At 35.8% G+C, this 23,490-nt stretch overlaps 1 protein-coding gene across 2 annotated transcripts; it reads left to right on the top strand.

Moving 5' to 3' along the window:
• Positions 1 to 257: 257 nt before the first annotated feature.
• Pep (Protein on ecdysone puffs) lies at positions 258 to 21,973 on the top strand. 2 transcript variants are annotated; one of them, XM_073077683.1, is made up of 13 exons: positions 258 to 420; positions 1,864 to 2,166; positions 2,562 to 2,725; positions 3,926 to 4,166; positions 4,563 to 4,741; positions 5,924 to 6,012; positions 6,851 to 6,963; positions 7,512 to 7,681; positions 8,946 to 9,114; positions 9,601 to 9,736; positions 10,669 to 10,812; positions 12,602 to 15,314; positions 21,260 to 21,973. In XM_073077683.1, the coding sequence occupies exons 2-12, from the start codon at positions 1,867 to 1,869 to the stop codon at positions 12,856 to 12,858; spliced, it is 1,962 nt and encodes a 653-aa protein (XP_072933784.1). In that variant the 5' UTR covers positions 258 to 420; positions 1,864 to 1,866; the 3' UTR covers positions 12,859 to 15,314; positions 21,260 to 21,973. The 2 variants fall into 2 exon arrangements, with proteins under 2 accessions (XP_072933784.1, XP_072933792.1); XM_073077691.1 differs by lacking the exons at positions 258 to 420; positions 2,562 to 2,725 and having other exon boundaries at positions 2,007 to 2,166.
• The last annotated feature ends 1,517 nt before the right edge of the window (positions 21,974 to 23,490 follow it).

Below are 23,490 nucleotides of genomic sequence, written 5' to 3'. Positions count from 1 at the left end.
GATCTACCGTCATTGTCACTTGGTGCTATATTTTTTTATATCCCGTTAATATACCATGAAGTCTGATTTTCAGCCAATAACTATATATATACTGCCTAATATTTAGGACATTATTTTTTCAATTAAATTAATCTTGTAAAAAATAATTAATTTAAAGATTCTTTTCGGGTATTTTTCGTTAAACTAATTGCTTGTCATTTTTGCAGTTATGCCGTCAAGAAAAGGCTGGCAATATTAAGCCCGGCTCGCTCGCGCCGGTAGCAATTTCAGTCGGCCATTTTGTCGTTTTCTGAGACGTTCTGAAGTTTTCATGACGCTCTGCATTCGGTGAAATTACTTTAAACTGTGATATAATTGCATAAATCCGTTTAAATTACTCAATTGTTCCCGTGACTAAACACCTGGACGTAGATTTAATTGGTAAGTGAATATTTTCTCTATTAAATGTCTGATTGCGTTTTCGAAAAAATCAATAGGAAGCGGCCTACGTTCTAATTTTCTGAAAATCATATTTGTGTAGCCCTATCTTTTATATTACGTCGTTTGCGCTAATTTTGATGCTAAATTAAGTAGATATTTAGTCCAAATGTGTAATTACATATTCTAAAATTAGTTGTCGACGTAACAAATAAAACTAACGGTCCTTTGTCTCCGACTCGTTTGGCATCGAAGCGGAGTGTTACTGCCCACCGTTATGCTAGAATAACCTTTCTAAACAATCTATGTTCTAAACTTGTAGCTGTTAAAATAGTTCAAATACTTCACCCAGAGTGACTATTGAAGTGATTAGGACTCTTTCGTTAATAACGTTAATGCCTCACAACTTAAATGTAAATCGATAGTTTCTCATATTGTTTGCGTTGCAAAATAAATTTATGTTTGTAAATATCGAATATGAACCTTAAACTATTTGATCAAAAGTTTATTGTAGCTATTTGTAACTCTAAAAGTTAACATATATTTATGAACCAAATTTGTTGGCATGTTAAATTCTGTTAAGATGCTGACGCGGAGTTTTGGCGCTTCCAACACATCGGCGCAGCGTCAGCCATTCCCTTAGTAACACTAGTAGGTGTTCATTACTGTAATCTCCTATGCACATTTTATGTACCTATTAAACAGTAGGTACGTTAGTATTACAATTGAATCAACTAAACTAGAAATTAAAATTAAATATAGCAATGCTCATGGATACAGACTGGGATTTTTTTCTGTGTTGTGGATGCCATTGACACAAGGAAAATCAAATACACAAACACCAAGAACTATAATCTAAATTAATCATTTACATATCTAGCCGAGGATTGAACACATAACACTGTCTTTCCTACTGCCCGAAGGTTGACTGGCAGAGAATGCTATAAAGCATTAAGTCCGCCTTTGCGCCTTTACATTTTTGTAAGGTTCATAAAGAATAAATAAATAACCATGTCAGATCAGTAGGCTACCCATTCTACCATTGTCAATTCTTTAGTCTCATTGCTGCTACATAAAACAGAAATACAATCAACAACTACAAAATTGATAAACATTTAGTTTATTCAATGGAACTAAAATTATTGAAGGCACTTTCAGAATATGAGACCTCTAACAAGTACATTTTTAAATTCTTAACTATGACTCCAAGAGACAAATTTGTCTCATTAATTTTGTGTTGAACAACACTTTGTTTACATGAAATTTTCTTAAAATTACATGCAAATCATACAATTTAATTTATTATTATAATGTATACAGTCAATAATTATACCTACACATATCTTTCATTTACATTTTGCATTTGAAGCTCAGACAAGTTACTAATGGTAATAAAAATTATCCACACAAGTCCAGTATGTTATTTAAATGAAAATATTCAAACAGACCATGGCCAACCGAAGACCACAAGGCAACCGTCGGATGGACTTTGGTCGCAACGACCGCGGCCCGAAGAACTTCGGCCGCAGCGGTGTGTCGCCCTGGCAGGGCGGCGGCCCCGGCGGTGGCATCCCCAACCTGCTGCCGCTCTCCGGAGGCTCCACGGAGGCTACGCTGGCCCTCGCCAGCAACATCATCAACCTACTCCAACCTCGTCCAAACCCTGTCCCGTCTCTCCTAGACATGCCCATTCGCCGTGACTTCGGTCCCAACATGGGTCGGTATGATCGTGGTTATGGGCCTAATAGGGTAAGTGTTTTATTATATAATTTTCAATGTGGAAAAAATAATATTGATAATCCAAAAAATAGAGCGGGAGATATATTTTTAATTGTTATATTCACAATTGCATTCAATTTTATTTAGCATTTCATGTCATGGAAGACATTGCTTTTGAATTAGTAAATAGCTAACTCCTTTCGATTTTAAAATCTTGTTAATTTTTAATTACAAGTCTATACGTAGTGACAATATGGAAACATTGACGAGAGCAACCTTTGTGCAGCTTGATCTTCGATGGCTGGAGATGTGTATCCGCAATGTTGTAATGCATTCAATAAACAACAATATTCAGTTTTCAGCTTGCCTTCAGTGGCCTAAACGGCCGTCCAGTTTCATACTAACACATTGTCAATTCCCTTTAGATGGGCAATCAAGGTAATTTCCGGCGTACGGGAAATTACAATCGCGCTGGTGAGCGTATCAACACCAATCGTAAACCGTTCAGGCCCCATGATGGGCAAAGGCAACAAAACAAGAGCTCCCCGAAAAAGGATGCCGATTCTAAGGCTAAGAATGTCAAGGAGAGGTAAGGAACCCAATTCGTTTCCTTCCGGTGGTGACACCGATTGTCTAAGGCCTGTTGGTCGCCCTAACACTACGTTCACCGGCGTTTGTTAGCCCGATTGGCTCTGTCGTCCCCGCCTTGTTCAGAGGTGTGACGATTCAAACTATTCACCTTCTTTAAGCTCGATTAAGAAAGTGATATACTCTTCAATTACTATCCACGGAACAATATAGTGTTTTAGTAAATCGTGCCATATTTTAGTGGATAAGTTTCATTTTTCAATTACTAGTAACACACATGTTCTTTTCTGTGGCATACTTGATTTTTCGTTGAATCCGAATAGACCTGTCAATACTGAGAATTACGTCTTGGCTAATCCTAAGATGGTGTATATCACGGTACATGAAATTTTCGTGGAAAAGAATCCTCAATTTGGTAAATAATGTTTACTACAATTAACATTTATTCATTCTCTAAAGAAGACTGGAACATGCCCATAATTTTTTAATCCAGATACTTCTGGAAACCATCTGAGCTGGTCAATAATATGTTTCAGTGATCGAACACTTAATTTTTTGCACACCTGTATTGTAATTGAATTTCAGAACACATTTTTGTAACCACGTGTACTTGTTATAATACCTGCTCTCTAAATATATACTAGAATTAGAGGCAAATTAAACTTTCAAGCAAATTTACATCTATGTGGACTACTGGAGAAGAAAATACCTAGAAAAAGTGGAGAACTTTACAAAACAAATTTTAAGTATCATACATGAAATTTTAGACAAAATAATATGTGTATATTAACACAAATTTAATGTGATTAACAATAATTTTGAAGTGTAAAAAATGACTACTATTGTCGATCTAGTACCCTTAGCCCATATGTTACATATTCTATGAATAAATAGGGCAAAAGGAATAAGATTTCTCGTGGATTAATTTTATTTTATACACAAGCAAGCACTTTTACAATAGCATTTTCAAATTTACAAGCGACAAACTTGCTTGTGGCCTACCTGTACGTAAAATAAATTTCAATTTACAATTGCTTACAAAAAGAAATTCAAAATTGTAAAATGTATTTCTAAATACTTTCTTTTAATTATTTAAACCAATCAAAAACATTAGCGTTACAAATCCATTGAGCTATTAAATCCAATTTAGTTAAATCCTCAATTTAGTGTACATTCCTCTAATCGTTTAAGTATACTCTAGCGAGGAAGATAAACCGGAAGGTGAGACTGACGCCACCAAGTCTGAAGACAAGAAGGAGAGCCCCAAGACAAGATACGATGACATCAACCCAGCACTGCTGAAGTGCCACATCTGTAACAAGAGTATGTGGGATGGCAGGTCCTTTGAGAACCACCTGAGCGGTCGGGCACATGCCATCATGATGCAGAAGACTGCGGAGAGCTACGCGCTTACCGCTGACACCATGCGACAGGAGTTTAAGGTGAATTTCATTCTATAATTTCCTAAAATTAAAAAAAAATTGTCTTCAGAGATTTGTGCAGTAAGTAAAATAAAATATTCGTAAGGTTCATAAGGTTCTTACCCCACTCCTTATACGATTAGAAATCTGTGAACTTCAAACCTACTAGAAATTATAAAATTTATATTTTTAGTATTCAAAATATAGATAGATTTATGATCACTAAAAATTATAAAGTTTACATAGATTTTTAATATGCAAACTATAGAAAGATTAAATATTGAAAAGGGTAGTGAGAGACTGCTAGAAATCTGCCTAAACTTCGTAGATTCGTAGATATAATTCAATAGAACAACATTTACCTAAAATCTTTCAAAACATGAAATGTTTTTTATTTAACATCGAATCAAACTGTAGATCCGCGAGATGAAGCGCACGCGCAAAACCGGACAACAACCGCCTCGCGACTTCTACTGCGCGATGTGCGACCTGTACGCCGCGGACGGCGCCATCCACCGCACCACGCAGGGACACCGCAAGCTCAAGAAGTACCTCCACCCCACTTGCACCTCGTGCCACAAGGAGATGCCCACCAGGTAATGATTTTTTTTTATAAACACCTCATGGTAAGTGGCTACTGCCGCCCATGGACATCTGTAATCAAACCCCAGATAGAATTAGATATTCCTACCTCAGGTCGGCCACAGATGCGCCGCTACTCCTGAGGACTAAGTTAGAATGCCTCGGAAAAGTATGTCTCCCTTACCACACCCTTCAAACCAGAACATAGCAGCGTTTAACACTGCTGTTATGAGGCAGAAATAGGCGTGGAAACACAGGGAACATAAAGGGTTCTACCACCTAAAAAATTGAGTGAGGTGTGCCTAGTAGGCTATTATTGCTATTTGAACATAGTCAAACCAAACTGCTAGTCCACTCTGAAGTTGTTGCGAGTAATAATTATAATAAGAGCAGCCATATTAAATACTTGTAGAATTGTGAGAAAGTTCATGCAAATAGATGAAAAGGAAGTAGGTCCACATAATCTTACCCAAACTATAGCTTCCCCATAAATATTGTAGCATTTACTTGGTTTTGCCCATACATGTTGCAAATAGTACCAGCTTAAGCTGAGAATAAGCAAAAAATTGCAATACTAATAAATTTTTGTTCACGGAGCACAAGCAGAACACACTTGACTAAAAAACAAGAATCCAAACATTAAAAAAACAAGTTCTTATAATACTAGAAACATATGTTGATATATATGGAGGGTATCGCGCTGCGACATAATAAATCGTAAAGCTGACTACCCTCAGAGTAGGTGAAGTCATACCATTTACTAAGGGGACGCGATTTATTTCTATATTCAGAGCGGACTAGCAGTTTTACGAACTATACTCGAGTGATTATTTATTAGTTGTCGAGTATGCGAGTTTAAAAAAGATTTAAAAAAGCTCTGATAGCCTAGTGGTTAAGAAACTCGGCCTCTCGCTCGAGGGGTCTGAGGTTCAAATCCCAGGCACGCACCTCTGATTTTTCAAAGTTATGTGTGTATTAAAAATGAATTATCACTTGCTAAACGGTGAAGGAAAACATCGTGAGGAAACCTGCATACCTCAGAGATTTAAAAAAAAACTCAAAGGTATGAGAAGTCTACCAATACGCACTTGGCCAGTGCGTGACTATGGCCTAATCCTTTTCATTATGAGAGGAGACCCGTGCCCAGCAGTGGGACAGTAATGGATTGATAATGATCATGACATCTCTATCACCAGGATCGAGCTGGACGAGCACCGCCTCACCGCTGAGCACTTGAAGAACATGCAGGACAAGACGGATGGCATCTCCAAGCCGAAGCCTGAAGGTGGGTAGAGACCGCGCCAAACTTCGTGTCCGCTCTGAAGTTGTTCCGTGCAGGTGTAGTCAGAGAGCGATCGAACACAACTACAAGCATATACTACGTAGCAACAGTAAGGGCACACTAACTGGGCTGTGTACCAGAGGCCGAGAGCGGGCAGCGGAGGGTGGCGGGAGGCCGCGGGGCGAAGACCCGCTAATATCTACAATTTATTGTTGCTATGCGACTCGTTTCTCTATTCAGAGCGGACTAGAAGTTTGGCGCGAAGTCTACCAATTTAATGTCCGCTACATTTATTTTTAAGGTGTAAAGTGTAAGGCTTTCTGATTTAATCTTAAACACTGCTGGTTTTGAACGCACCAGCAATCAATATCTTAAGACTGAAATGACTGCTTTGTTGTACGTAATATACTAATTGGGAAATCTACACTCATAAGTCATAATATGGGAGTAGCAGAGAGCATGAAGTCCACCTGATGGTAAGTAGCTTCATGGACATCTGTAATCAACCCAAAATAGGATTAGATATTCCTACGTGACTAAGCTGGAACGCTACGGAAAAGTGTCTCCCCTACCACAGCCTTCAACCCAGGCAGAAATGGGTGTGGCGGTGGTGCCGCCGGAGTCGAACCACAAAGGGTTGTACCACCTTCAAAAATCAGTATTAGGCTGCTATGCTGAATTATATAATACTCATGATTTTCATAACATCGCATAATTAAAATCCTATATAATAGATGCTACTATTATCTAGCTATTTGTCTCGCATCACGAGTCTGTAGCTCAGATTAAAGTTGTAAAGATCGTATCAATATCCTCCACTAATGATTGTTTGTTGTGACAGTGATGGTGATATCGACGTTGGATATGGAGCAGTCGTACCTGCGCGATGACCGCCAACGTTGGCGCACGGATCGCGACCAGAAACGTGACGCCGGTACCACTGAGGAGAAACAGGTTGGTACACAAACATATTGAGAATAAGATGAAAGATTTTGTATGTATAGTCCGCGCCAAATCAAATCATTTTTTTTTATTCAAAATAGGTTTACAGAGCACTTTTTGAATGTCAATACAACTACCACCACTTCACAAGGTGTTTGATTATGGGGAAGAAGCGGCGAAAGAACTCCATAACACTCATCTTTTAAAAAAATGTTTTTTACAATGTTAAACTAACCTAATGATACATGTGGAGCTGGAACTACTTTTTTTTATTTTATTTCTTATAATATAGGAATAGCAGACGAGCATACAGGCCACCTGATGGTAAGTGGCTACTGCCGCCCATGGACATCTCTAATCAACCCCAGATAGGATTAGATATTCCTACCTGAGGTCGGCCACACACGCGCCGCTACCCCTATACAAATGTCCATGGGTAGTAGCCACTTACCATCAGGTGAACTGCATGCTCGTCTGCTACTCCTATATTATTAAAATAAAATTAACTATCAAATGAACATTTAAGTGAATTTAAAATTAAATTGATCTTCCAATCCCAGGAGGAAGCCTCGGAGGATAAAAGCGAGGAGACAGTTGAGGAGAATCCAGAGGAGAAACCGGAGGCCACAGAGGATGGCAAGCATCCCCTGGACAACGAGAACACTGTCTTGGACTACAAGGAGGGCGACGACCTCAGCCACATGACGCAGGAGATGTTGCCTGTTTATAGGTGAGATTACATAAATTATAACTTAAACTAACCTAAAAATACACATCTAGTACAAGAGATGCGCCAAATAGTGGTTTCACCGAATAACCAAATACCGAATAATATTCGGTTTAACCTTTATCGAACCGAATATTCGGCCGAATTATTCGGTTAACCATTTCTTTATTGTCAGTTTGCCAATTATGTGTGTTCGTTAACACTTTAATGTTGATTTGAGTTTTAAAATAAATACTGATTTACGGTTTAAATTAAATGTTCACTATACTAACTATAGATTAAGTAATAAATGTGTTGAATTGAGGTATCAAAATAAATGTTGATTTGAAGTTTAATCGCTTTATTTTATTAGCTTTATTCAACACATTCTTCATAGGATTTGAATTTGACTTGTAATTTAACGTAAATCTTACTTGAAGGTTTGTGTTTTATTCCTGTACCATGTCGTGTACACAAGAAAATAGAAATACTCGAACGGAATATATTCGGCACCAAAACCGAATAATTCGGCCGAATACAAATAGCAAAAAAGATGCCGAATACGCCGAATACCGAATACCAAACGAATATTCGGCGCATCTCTACCTAGTACCATAGATAAGTATAGATATCTCATGATCACGGAGGATGGGAGGCATCCCCTGGATAACGAGGACACAGTCTGTGACTACAAGGATGGTCGTAACCTCAGCCACTTGACGCAGATGTTGTTTATAGGTGAGATTATGGTTAAAGACTTTATTTCTCTTAAGAATATTGACAATTTACTTACAGAGAAAACACAATCTTAAAACTATTATATGGGGCATTTCATGCCAAGCGGACAGGAAATTAAAGTGAAGTTCTGAATTTTGTTCATATTGGGGTCAGTTATACTCTTAGTGGATGGGAATGTGAACATACAATATTATTTTTATATAGTGATTATTTGTCGAGTTATGAGCTTCTAAAGAATGGTGAAAATTGAAATCATGATTTTTTTTAAAGTATTTTTTCGTACAATAAATAAACTAAATAAAGTATTTAATTAAGCGGTTTGCATAGAAAATTGATTGAATGGAATTTTCCGAGGCGTTCCAGCTTTGTCCTCAGGGGTAGCGGCGCATCTGTGGCCGACCTCAGGTGGGAATATCTAATCCTATCTGGGGTTGATTACAGATGTCCATGGGCGGCAGTAGCCACTTACCATGAGGTGGACTGCATGCTCGTCTGCTACTCTTATATTATAAAAAAAAAATACTGATTACTGATTGCCGTTTGTCCATAGCACGGAGCGCGGCGTGGGCCGCTCGTACCTGTCGGAGTTCCGCTGCATCCAGTGCACGCTGTGCCACAAGCTGCTGGACTCCGAGCGCACCGCGGAGGTGCACCTGCGCACCTGGCGCCACCACCAGCTGTTCAACCGGAAGCTCAACGAGCGCAGCGGGAGGCTCGCGGTGAGTTACATATTACAACATATTGACGGTACATAGTCAATACATCTATGAAAAAACATAGATTATGCAAGGTGGCTAGATCTTTCATGGGTAACTGTATTCGCTACTACAATAAAATACCTGACCACATTTTGAATCTCACAGAAAAAAGTTCAAACATGTCGATAAACAAACGCTATGTAAAAAAGCGTGCTATAAACTAAGTGATTATTTGACTGACAAAACGGTGTGGTCTGAAGTAGTTCCAGCCACCGCCAACCTTACTGTTACTGCACAAGAAACATCTCGCAGAATGATTTAAATTAGCTACTTGCATGATTAGCTAAATACATTATTTAGATAACTGAATCGGTTAACATATTCTTTTGTCGTCAAATGTCGTCACTTGTATCACCAATTAAATTGAGGAAGCTTACGAAGACGTTCCCATATAATTTGGCCAATAGTTTTACCATAAAATAATAGAATATAATTATTTTTATACAGGGTAACGACGGTGCACAGGCGAACGACACCGGCAAGCGGGCTCACAACAGCGAGGACGAGGGCAACTGGAAGCGCCGCAAGACCGCGCAGGATGCCGCCGGTGATCAGAACGGACACCATGATGAGGAAGTCAAAGGTTACTGGACAATTATTTTAGAAATAAAAAGCTGACTGCCTAAAGACGCTCTTACAATTTAAACAAATCTAATGACACCTAATGTTGGAAGGTTGTAGAACCCCTTTGTGGTTCGACTCCAGCGGCACCACTGCCACACTTATTTCTGCCTCATAACACTGCTATTAAACATTGCTGTGTTCCGGTTTGGAGGCTGTGGTAAGGGAGACATACTTTTCCGAGGTGTTCCAGCTTAGTCCTCGAGAGTAGCGACACATCTGTGGCCGACCTCAGCTAGGAAAAATCCGTCATACTATTTGGGCTGCAGTGTGTGTCAAAATATGAGACCCCTACATATGCTCGAAAAATATTACTTTCCGCAGTTTTTTCATAATATTGAAGTAACAGACGAGCATGCAGTCCACCCGGTGGTAAGAGGCATCTCCAACCCATGATAAACCAAATATCAATCCCAGTTTAGAATCCTACCTGAGGTCAGCCACAAAGTTGTTGCTATCCCTGAGTACCATGCCAATATGTTTGTATAAATATATCTCCCTTACAACCCTATTCCCTACTCTCTTCAAGCTAGAATACAGCTTTGATAAGTATAATAGAAAGATACTTCACTAAAATGTACGTATAAATAACTAATACTACGTAATTTACGTAATAAATACGTATTTCAAACATTTTAGGGACATTTGAGCATGAAGACATGGCAACACTTTATTTACGCAAGAATTTCAATTCTCTCAAACTGGTGACACTTTCATGTTAGAAGTGATCTATCTATATATTTTACTCATCTAAGCTTCAAGCATAACTAATACAATAATTAATTAATTGCTGTATTAATTATCTTATTAGTAATTAATTCATCTAAGGAATAGAGTAACGGTTTACATTCAAAAATAGAAGCTCACATCGACCTAACATAAATATATTTACAGATGAACCGAACAAGGATGCGGATATTGACGAGGGCGATGTGGAAATGGCCGAGCCTGAAGGGGAGCACCCCGCCGAGGATGACCTCGAGGATTGGGAGCACTCTGTGGACGAGATCCTCAAGGATGAAACCGATGAGAAACTTGGTAAGTTGTCAAATACTCATAGAATCTATTTAATCTTCATACTGTAGGTTTGTGAAATAATTAAATGCTGAAACTTGACACATGTAATTATTAGACATTGGATTATATGCACTATCAAAATGCCGAAATATGCACAAAAAAGTGGGGAAATATGCACTAAAAGAGCGACATGTGCCTAAAATACTATATACACTATCAAATTAATATTTATTATTAAGTTTTACCTTTATTTACAGAAAATGAATTAGGCTACCCAGTCAATAGTGTAAGATCCGTTAGTTATTGTTATATTGACAAATCCAACATTATTTTTCAATTTTGCGAACCATAATAAAATGACAGGCATATTTTTATTATACCACAGTGGGAATTTTTTCGAACTTTTCGAATTTACGAAAAATCAAGGCCATTGTCATCTAAACTTTAAGTATTTCGTAACTTATGATAATATTAATGTAATATTTATGGGATTTTGAATATGATCAGACTACTATGCATGTATTATGGTACTTTGTATATGACCTATACAACTGTTTACTTATTGGACGGAAAATAATAACATCAAAAACAATATGCCGAATACATCTAACTACTGATATATGCACTATCAATGAAAAAGTACCAAAATATGCAATAACGTCAGATATGCAATTGCATATAATCCGATGTCTAGTTATTATAAACAATTTGAAAATGCTCATTTGGCTTAATTGGTCTTTTTCAAATTTTTCTAGGTCTAACAGCATTAGTCAAGTATTCATCTGGGAATTGAGATTATAAGGTTTTACTAATATTTTAAATTAACAAAATTAATCTCTTCAATATATCTATACTATCTTCGCTTCTATCTAACATTGCAGGGATTTCATAATAAAAAATATTCATTCATATTTCGCTTTCAGGCATGCCAATTTTTAAGAAATAGATGTCATTCACAGATACTCTAGAACTCATTCATTCATTCATCTTTTTCTTTTATGCATTTTTATGCTTATAGTTAACTTTCCAAAATATATTCGATTTTTAATTTGCTAAAGAAAGAATTTACAATGTTTATAGCTACTTATGTTTATTTATATTCAAATAATACTTTTAAATCACCAAAATTATTCTTCTTTTATTTGCTCCTTAGAAAAATATATTCTATCGACATTTTATATTAAAAAATAAAGTTTATTCACCCATTCATTCATCTTCTTTTCAAGTATTTATTGCAAAAGCTGTCTATGTAGATGTTTACTTGTACTGATAGAGCATGTTCATTTATTGGAATACCTTAAGTACATATTAGTTATCTTTATGCCAAAATCTGTTTAACAAAGAGATATAAAGCTGAAATGAGTATGGTTGACTACGGTCCTACCATAATCCATTTGGACGAAAAAGTCTGAATGAAACACCTAAAATAATAAATGGATCTAATGTATTACTGTTAGTAAAATAACTCCTTGGTGGTAGTAAAGAGATTGGGGGTAGATTCTGATGTTCTCCAAGTACTACATTATAAGATTTGTCTCAAACTCGATGTCTCTTACATTTTGTTATTGTATATTTGTAATAATAGCTGGATTCTAAGCTATAATTAAATTTTATGATGAATATCTTAATTACCAAATAGATTGCAAAGTAGTATTACACTATAAATGCTTATAACACCTAGTCTCTACTAATAATATGAAAGTAAGAAAGAAAATTTTGACAGATAATTTTCACTTCCCATAATTTTTGTATGAATTGTTTTTTTACGTGTAATTTCTATTTCCTAATTAAAACATTGTCCTCTATACAGACGAGGAAACACAACAGGACACTGAAATCGAGGCAACCGTTAAACAAGAAGGGCACGAGGAAGTCAACGAAGATAGTATACTGGAAGAGTCGCCAGAGAAGCCGGAATCCCCTCCAGCTGCCGCCCCCGAGCCGGTCCCCCCTCCGACCCCCCCGGTGGCCGCTACCCCTCAAACCCCACCAACGGCTGCACCCCCGTCGACCCCCCGGCCAAAACCCACCCCTAGGGGTCGCGGGCGTGGCCGACGTCGCTACTAAACGTATAATATAACTTCAAAAATAATAACAATTGCAAATCTGTATGTGAAATCGCTGTTTATGATACAATTTGAATTAAATATATTATGCTTTTATAACATCGTTAAATAACTTCACGCCGTGCAATGATAGGCAACTTGGTCTCGCGTATCGTAATGTACTGTTTTCAAAACTACAGTAGACTCACGGTAATCCTGCGCCTGTCTTATCTATCGGGCCCTGTATTTCGAAAAACCGATATTCCTCAATGTAAGTCATCATCAACCCATTACTGTCCCACTGCTGGGCACGGATCTCTTCTCAGAATGAGAAGGATAAGGCCATAGTCCACCGCGCTGGCCAATTTTGAATACGCACATAAACATAAATTTGAAAATCAGAGGTGCGAGCCTGGGATTTGAACCTCGGACCCCTCGAACGAGAGGCCGCGTTTCTTAACCACTAGGCTATCACTGCTTAACTGCTCAATGTAAGTCTGACACCGTTTCTCTGTTAATTTTTTAATTTGTTGCGTTGTAAGGACGAAGGTATTACCCTAACAGTTCGATACTACTTTTCATAACGATTGTCGGTTAACCGCGGGTCTACTGTCGATATTATTTCTATAAAAACTGTTTTCGTAACTACTACAGCGGTTTTGCACGCTAACATCGATATAGTCCGCGCCAAACTGCAAGTCCTCTATGAAGTTGTTGCGAGCAGGCGTAGTCATACAATTTGCTATGGCGATGCGATTCATATTCAAATTCAAATCTCATTTATTCAAAATTGATTCATATAGAATACTTTTTGAAAGTCAACAAACTACCACCGCTTCGGAAGGTGTTTCGCTATGGAGAAGAAGCGGCGCAAGAAACTCCATACGTATGAATATTTGCATCTTTTAAAGGGTAAATTATATACAATTTTACATAGTGGTATATATAATCAATTTTATTGATGTTGGAGCTGGAGTTGTCATACCATGCGGATTTATTATTTAAGTAAGATTCATTTCTATATTCAGAGCGGAATAGCAGTTTTACGCGGACTAGAACTGATGTATAAGATTTGAGTTTGTTATTTAATGTTGAGGGTGGTTTAAGGCTTTGTCTAGGGTGGCAGCACTCTCGATGCTCATTTACACCCTATAGCAATTAATCTTAACCAATTTATGAATACCATAACTCGAAATTGGACAATTATTGCCTAGAAAAAATGACAAACAATCTTTGACAGGCAATAGTTGATTATTTATAATGGCGGTCGATGGCGAGTAACATTAAAATATAATTAAAAGTTAATACTAATGAATACTTCCAAATAATAGATCAGATTACTAAGGATTTTTGATGACTTAAGTTGTAACTTTCGATTAAGATTGTTTAGACATTTTAACTTAAACATACTGATTTAAGGAGCGTTTTAAATTATTCAGGACTTTTTGTAATAACACCTAAATGTTATCAATTTGATTAAACATTCGATAAATTTTAAAAGGGTACTCAAAAATTACAATTATTGACACAACGAAATTTTTCGATACAATGGTCTTAGCTATATTTGTAGTTGTAAAAGTAGATTGTAGGAATTAACTATATTTCCTTTCTCTGTCGGCCCTAGAAGACAAGCTGCTTTTAACATCAGCGTTTTGGCGATTGCATCGATGCTGTATCACTCGTTTTAACAACTGAATGAATACTGCATCGCGTTTTGACGTTAGTCGTTGGGTTGCTGCATCGAATGTCTAAAGCCCTCTCCACATTCTCACGAGAACGCGAGAAAAGCACGAGAATGTGGAGCCTATGCTAAACGGGTTTATTTCGTGTTCTCGCGAGATTCTCGCAAGATTCTCAAGAAAGACATGAGAATGTGGAGCGGGCTTATATGTCTGCGATTGGCGATCATACATTTGTGAGTAGCGTTTGATCGGTGCGTCTAGCGTTCAAAAGGCAGCAAACCCCCCGTTATTAATAATCAAACTATCCTGTTTTTGCCTACTAAAGATAGAAATTTGACTAGCGTCTGATACATAAACATTTCATGATCTTTGGTAGTCAAAACATTGGATAGATTATTTATTAATAACGAGAGTTAGTCTCCGATCACTGACGTTAGGTGTCTACTAGGGCCCCTAAGTAGATACAGTTTAAAGCTAAGGAATTTTTAAAATAGTTTTTATTGTAGTGTCACTTAACAAATTCTTGATTTTATCGTAATAAAAATCTTCCCTAAAGTAATGACAATGTTAAGATTTAGTATACATAGGATGTAGGTGACTACTTAGATATAAAAGGGTTAATTTTAAAAATTAGTAGACTAAAATTAGTTGTGTAGTACAGACATTGACTAATTTAAAATGATTTCTGAATCGAAACTGAGTAATTTTAATCATTTTTGGTAAATAATTATCATAAGAAAATTCATTAATATGTAATCTTATGTGAATTGTCGAACACAATGATAATGCATTATTTGTTAACCCTTTCACAGCCACAGTCGGCTATACCCGACAAATTGTTTTGGACGTTCAAACGCCAATGTCGGGTAGTGCCGACACAAACGTTATGCAAAAATAAAACTATTAATGAAATATTTTTCGCTATATTTTTATCACCTATACCTTGTCAACCAATGTTTATTTAGTATATTGGTTACACTTTTCCCATTCGTCATTTATATGAAATAAAAAATAAAACAAAGTAACGATCATCGCAAACTGATCACAAAGTCTATGCCGGTAGCGCCATTGCCGTGTTATGCCGACAGCTAGTGATGTAGAACATGCACGTAAGATATTTTTTAATATTTCATCGCTTCTATGATTTTTAGAAATAATTGCCAATTCATTAACAACTCTGAAAGATCTGACATATATTTAAATAAAAACAACAAACTTTTATTAGGAATAATTCATAAAATACAGACAGCAGCTAGATACATAAACATTATCGATAATGGCAAAATTGCTATCTTACCCCACACTAAATGCAATCGTGTTATCAGCACAGTGCAGTGCATTGCAAGCCGTCGTCGGTATTACACGACAAACCGTGACGTCAGATACGCGCTAGTGAAGTGACTCATTTGGTAAAAGAAAAAAATGAATAGTGATAGTGAAATGGACACTGATGAACTTTTAAAAATTTTACAAGGAACCGAAAATGAAACTGCGAACTTGGAGGAAATTGAAATAAATGAAGAAGACCTTCAGGTAAGTGTCAAATTCTAATAATCATGTACCAAGTATCAATTAAATTAGTAGTCCAGTCTTTGATAAAGATTCTTTAACTTTTAAGAATTACTAATTAACACTAATTATTATTTGTAAATGAAGTCTTCGTTAATATTCGTACGTATTTTCGGTTTCAACAAACTTGACTTATTTGGTTAACAATCTTAGTGCCCTTTTAACGTAATTTGTAATTTAACAACAACCCCGACACATATTGAAAAGTACCTATTGTAAAATAAGTCAGCATTTAATGCATTATAATGTCAGCATTTAACTTTCATCCTCTATCCTAAGAGTACCCTCACATTATCCTAGAACCATATAGAAGTATCCTAGAATCATCTCGGGTCTACGAGTAATAACTTTACCAAGTGACAATAAAGTTCGTTCACGAGTTTACGCGGTTTTATCGATCAGACAGGCAGACCGACAGACAGACAATAAATAAAAAAAAATGTTTTCGTTTTTTATCGATAACAAAGTCTAACCTCAATTAAAATTTTTCAAAATATATTCAATATACTGAAATTTTGCCATTTGAATTTTATTATAAGTACTTGCTTCTGCCCGCGGCTTCGCCCGCGTGGTATGTGTACGTGTACGTGATAGGCGTGTCTCTAGTAATTAAATGATCAATAAGTCTTAAATACATAGGTATTCTATCAGTTAGGTACTTTTGGATAAGAATAAATTAAACAGGTGTAAGTATTCTCAGTTCATTTATTTATTTGTCGGGACCGTGCCTACAAAGGATAGGCACGGTCCCGCCGTTCTGTTCTCATATTTAAATACTTCTGCTCAGCCCTTTTCCTCCTAGGCCAGTCAGAATCTGGCAAAGGAATATAAATTGGGCTTGACGGTGGTCGTGGTGACGGTGACGGCATAACTGGCACCATTTTTTTCCGCGATGTTTTCCTAAAATCAAAACACGTAATCAAATAGAGCCATGTAGGTTTGTAGGTTGCACTTATTACAATTTTTTTCTCTAATACTTCGTTCGAGTATCTACTATACATATTTTTAACTGATAACTTTATCCAAGGATAAGTGGAGTCGATTCGTTACCACGTAAAAAAACATAAATCACTAAGTACCTATCATATTATTATTTACTCTTGGCAGGTTCTGTGAAAAACCAAACATCTAATAATAATCAACGCAATGTCTGCACGTGCAATTGCCGTTTGCAGTTGTAAAAAGACCAAAGGTGCAAGCACGAAAATATAAGATAACGTAATTACGTGTAGGTACTAACGACCATAAAAGATAAAGCTTTGCGGCGGCATTTTGGCTTGGTTGAAAAGCTATATCAAAGAAGCCGCCGCAGGAATTATATTTTGTTTGTGTTACTTACGGTTTAGGTATTTTTTTTGTTTTCCATAAATCCATTATATTTAATACAGCCCAGTACGCTGCCGCCAAGCCCAACGCAATATTAACTAGTTTGCTGAAATTAAATAATTACGTACTTGATTAGTAGGTACATTATGTTAAAAGGGGCATTTGTATTTTGAATAGGTGCTAAAGTAATTATATTGCTTAGTTGTTATGTACTTACCTCATAATTAAATAATTAAAAAGTTTCATAAGAGCCACAACTAATTTGTATCTAATTTTTAAACCTAACAGTACTACGAGACGCAGGGGTACCAACTCTGGTAGAGAGCAAAACTATAGATTAAAAATTAAATGTCAAAACTATCAAAAATAGGGGGAATTCCCCCTTATCTATCTATATTAATAATTTCGTCAAGGGGTACGGTAGACTCGATTAAAACCTTACCTGAAATATTATACATAAAAAAATAAAAATTTCGAGTCGACAACATATATCCGCAAAATTCGAATTGTCGAATATTTTGTTAAATTCTAATAGTGCTGACAAATCGCAGTCGCCATAATTATTGATGACATTCTATCGAAAGGCATAGGTGCGTTCAGAATTTTGTATGTTAGTCTTTATTTTGTTAATGTATGTTACTTTGTTTTGAAGATTGATTTTAAATAAAATTATTTATTTAAAAACTTTTGCAATTTTAATTTATTGTAATTATTACACGCAATGCACGATGCTGTACGAATTAAATGCCTTGCCTCATTTTTCTTGAGAACCGATAACTTCAGAAATATGTATCTAACTACATTTTGTAAAAGATTGTGTATTATATGTGTCACATTTCACCCGAGCGAAGCTGGGTTTCCATCTAGTTTATAAAAATTACGATAAGATTTACAATTTACGAAGAATTACGATAAAAACAATATAGATTTCCGATATTAAGATTTCAATTTTAAATTTAGATATATCATTATTGTTCCCACAGAATAGAACATTCAGATAGAAAACAGATAGAAATTTAAATTTAAATTAACGTTTTATACGCCTGTTATAGCTTAAATAATAATATGTTTTGTCTTCTTTTAGCTTGCCAAAATTTTTCATTGACAAGAACGAGTCTTGTCAATGAAAAATTTTGTAGGTAAATAAGGCTTACAAAGCTTTTTTAATTTTTAAGAATAAGGGGAGTAATATTTAAAACATAACCTGTAAATACCCTGAAATAAACAAAAAAATAAATTATAAAACTGACAAGGTAGAGTTGCCCACTAAAATCGGTATATTGATACCCAAAAAACGTATTTAAAAGTACATCTAACATGGCCCATTTTTCTAATAATTTATATTTATTATATTTGCAGTCATCGGAAGATACAGACAATGAAGATGTTTCCGGAACGACTCAAACTATAGTCAACGAAGTAGTGGATTCTACTTGGTCTTCAACTAGTTTTGAACCCAGAGTCGAGCCCTTTGATGACTTCTCGGCGGGAATAAATATGGATACAGATTTAAAAGAAAATTCAAAAGAGGTGGACTACTTTCTGTATTTTATGGACTCCGATTTGGTAAATCTTATTGTTCAGGAGACAAACAGATTTCACAACTTTTTCGTCCTTAACACGGACTTAAGGGTCTATTCCAGACTGAAGAGATGGTACGACGTGACTGTGCCGGAATTATATATATTTTTTGCAATCACCATGCTGATGACGAGGAACAAACATCTTCGAATAGAAGAACACTGGTCGACTGATCCGTTGTTGGTCGCTCCAATATTTGGCAATTTGATGTCCAGAAATAGATATTGTACCATATTAGGAATGATGCATTTTTCAAACCCGAACGTATCTTTGACGCATTCGTGCCTCAATAAAATAGAACCCGTATTGAATCATGCCAAGGAGAAGTACAAAGGTCTGATGACACCGTACAAAAATTTATGTATAGACGAGAGCATAGTGCCGTTTAAGGGTCGGCTCAGTATCAAACAATACTTACCCAATAAAAGGAACCGATTTGGAATTAAGCTCTTCGTCCTTTGTGACGTTAAAACTGGCATCATAGTCGATTTTATCGTTTACTGTGGGGCGAACACAGATATAACAGACCCTGCGAACTTAGGAGTTGGCGGAGCAGTGGTGACTACTCTCCTGAGAGATTTTGTAGGCTCAAAGAGACATTTATACATAGACAACTGGTACACCAGCCCAAAATTATTAGAATATTTATATTCTAATAAAATATATGCCTGTGGGACAGTAAAACCAAATAGGTCTGGAATGCCACCATTAAAACAAAAATTAGCACGAGGGGAAGTTGTTTCCAAGTCCCGTGAACCTTTAATGGCATTAAAGTGGAAAGACAAAAAAGATATTTTTATACTAAGTACAATTCACAAATCTAACATGGCACCGTCCCTAAAAGAAAATAGAAATACTGGTTTACCAGTCATGAAACCTATGGCTGTTTTAGATTATTGCCAGAATATGGGTACTGTTGACACAGCCGACATGATGTTGAGTTCCTTGCAGTGCATAAGAAAAACAGTCAAATGGTATAAAAAGTTGTTTTTTCACGTGGTCGATATGCACTTATTGAATGCTTTTTATTGCTATAGGCATTCACAAAATAAACCAAAAGCATCTTTTGCTAATTTTCAGTTGTGCCTCGTGCGTCAGCTCATAGAAAAATTTAATAACGAGCAAATGCTCAATAGGCCCTCAAGCACCATACGCAGCAAAATTGGCAATCCTTTGAGGAAACTTCCCGGTAATGCGGCCGAGCATTTGCCTAACTTAAACGCCAAATATCAGCGGTGCAAACTGTGCGCACAGACAAAAAAACGGAAAGAAACACGGTATTCATGTGCAATATGTAACGTTAATTTGTGTGCAGCGCCGTGTTTCCAAGATTACCACAAATAAATTTATTAAATGTTTAATTTATGCTGTGATTATTCAATTATTGATCTGTGATTTTAATTGTTAGACATAAAGATTTGATTTTATCGTGTTTTTTAATGGTAGGTACATTATTTTAAAGACTGAAAAAACAAATGCATATTTTTTATTACATTTTTTTATTTAACAAAGCCGGTTTTTTATTTCGTATAGCACTGCCCTTTTATGCGTACTTACCTAAATATAATATACCCAATAGAAAAATAAAATAAGGTATATAAATTACGCTGTTTTTGAGTACTTTTACCAAATAAGTGCTTGTTTTTTTTAAATATACATATCCTACACTACCAACAGTAAGTAAGTAAGTATATGGTATATAGGTAGGAACTATTCTAATAGTTCATTAAATTTTAAGTGCTTACAAAAATGTTTTAATATCTTAAGTATAAGGAATAATTTCAATAATTCAATAAATAAATAAATATCGATAAAATACGCAATTTACTTTTCGCAGCACTAATATTAGGTGACCGCTCAAGGCCAGCCGGCGTGACACAATAGCTTTTCTATTGTTTATCGTTTTCTTGGCGCTGACGAGTGGTTTCGGAACGCCAATGTCGGCTTATCCCGACAACGCGTGACGTCATAAGGGAACTAGAGATGCGCCACTTCTATAAAATTTTCAATCGAGTATGAACTCTGGTAGGTAATATTTGGGTCAAATTTTTAGGCTATTTGAATTAAAATTATGTCAATTCGACAATTTTTTGTGACAATGTAAGTTATTTTAAAATAAAACAAGCGAATCTGAAAGATAAAGTTATCAATCTTATATTTATATTTACATCGTATGGTTATGGTCACATCCCTATTTTTGCAGAGTATTGTTTACAATAAATCTTTGTGGCATATTTGTTTGTTTTGTACTGTGGCTGTGAAAAGGTTAATGATGATTATATGATAATGTATTGTGGAGACATTCACATTTCAGCTCTATAGTCTTAACCGCAACCATAATGAGGTAGGTCATGTCACTGAGAGAATATTGTAGGAGCATTATTGGCATATAAAATTTAATTGTAATCTCTAAATGACTAATTTTCTTATTACATTCATTTATGATGCTTGGATGAGTAAATTAATGATCCGGAGGGCTTTATATTAAGACTTTATAAGACCTTACTATGGAGTGACCCAGTGGGCAGAATTTTACCTTATTTAATATTTGTGTTATATTAAGAATATAATAAGCTTGCTTGGCCTAAATAAAGCTTAAACTTTTTAATGAGATGAATAAAAAATTCCAATGTTTGGCAGGAAAACGGCTTTTTTGTTAGTTTGTAATTCATTCAATTGTTCATTCAGTCATTCACTCTTTGTATACCGACCAATTTGCACAAAATTAAGAATCTTGCTTTGGACATAAAGTGCTTAAAATTGCCGTTACTAAAATGGAATGCCTTATGTCCGGTATGCATACTACATAACTAAGTTTCTGAGGTTAAATTTTTAGATGTAATATTTTCCATTATCTTAGTGTAGTATTATAATAACTTGTGTTGTAGATTTGTAGATGGTGACGCGTATATTAGTGAATCTGCTCTTTTATCTCTGTACTCTCATTATATATAATCTAATAAATAATTATAATTGAAATTTGTTTTATTTTTAATATACCTTGCATGTAGTATGCCAATAAAGAAGTGAGTTACTAATATAAGCTACTAGATCCAATTCCTTGAAAAGCGAGTATAGCTATTGGAATAAATATAGTCTTTCCACACAATTATTATATTCAGCATCCATATTGTAAGATAACCGAGTTCAAATTCTAAAAGTATGTTAACGTTTTAATAATATTGGGAATTAGTATCTACAATTTAATAATTTGAACTTATAAAATGCGACAAAATTACATTTGTATGCCATTTATGGCAGAATGAGCGAAAATTCTTCACTATAACACCAATGTATACACCTTATTCTACAAATAAAGATTTTTGTATTTGTATGTTCTACTATAAACCAGACGCACACCAAACTCAAACTTTTACCGAATTAAAATGATATGTAGTGGCCAACTAAGGTCATCGGATGCCCAGGTGGTAAGTTGAATAGAGGTCTAAAAATTTTAATTTACAAAAGTCTTAATAGAATTATTCACCTGTGATTAGGTGAACTTTTTTTTTTCACTAATTGATACACATTTCATAGATTCTGACAACCTTTTTTTAGCCACCGCGCCTGGAAGCCCTTTAGGATCGGAGGCCAGGGGCGGACCTCCCCTTCCGAATTAAGCTGCTAGAGATATGTAGAAATCACTAAATTATATTTTGCCTGGATTTTAAAAAATAGCAACTTCTTGAGCACAAATGATGACACATTTTATCAAAACGAAAGTTGAGACTTATTCGCACGAAAGCCAACACGCTTATGGATGTGCACAGCTACTAGCCAGTAATGAAGCAAGTTTATGTAAAAATCTGAATAAACTATGAATTAAGATTTAATATGAACAGAAAAACATTAACTTTATGTTTAAAACTAAATTTATTTCTTCTTCATCAAACTTAACAATAACTTAGTATCACTAATTTGGGTTTTCTGTCTCTTCTTGTGTTTCTCAACTGCTTTCACCTTTACCTTCTTGACCTCTACCTCCGGTTTCTGCTTCTCCTTCTGTTTTTTCGTTGTTTTTTTAAACAATTCCGTAGACGTAACGTTTTTAACTAAGCCATCGCTTCTAAACTCCTGTTTCAATAGAACTTCCTTCTGGAAAGACACTTTCTTCTCGGCATTCTGCTTTTTCTTTATCACCTTGTTACTCGTTGGAGCATCATTCTGCTTTTTGGCCAATTTATTCAATTTTTTAAATTTACTCTTGCCGAACTTAACCATGGTTAATTTTATAACATGACTTGGGAAAACAAATTATATGCAACGCAAAAAAATTACATGTAAGTATCGCTAGATAACGAAATACATATAACGTTAAAACTAGAGATGAGACGTTTATACTGGAATAGGTTTTAGGAATAGGTTTTTGATTGGACGCGTAAAGACTTATTCCATGTTCGCCGCGTAAACGCGTCTCGAGTATTTAGGCGTCTCCCTTAGTTGCGGGTTTGTGACTCGCACACTCACAAGCTCGGTCGGTCGGTACCAGTTAGAGG

The sequence above is a fragment of the Epargyreus clarus genome, unplaced genomic scaffold (genome assembly GCF_041222505.1).
Source record: "Epargyreus clarus isolate Ecla_fem2 unplaced genomic scaffold, WU_Ecla_fem_2.2 ptg000002l, whole genome shotgun sequence".
NCBI lineage: Eukaryota > Metazoa > Arthropoda > Insecta > Lepidoptera > Hesperiidae > Epargyreus > Epargyreus clarus.
This window is presented reverse-complemented; position numbering and strand designations above follow the sequence as displayed.

Coding starts and splice junctions, on each gene's coding strand:
- Pep (XM_073077683.1), top strand. CDS start 1,867: ATGGCCAACCGAAGACCACAAGGCAACCGTCGGATGGACTTTGGTCGC. Junction 6,964..7,511: donor GTACCACTGAGGAGAAACAG/GTTGGTACACAA, acceptor TTCCAATCCCAG/GAGGAAGCCTCGGAGGATAA. Junction 10,813..12,601: donor TGAAACCGATGAGAAACTTG/GTAAGTTGTCAA, acceptor TCCTCTATACAG/ACGAGGAAACACAACAGGAC.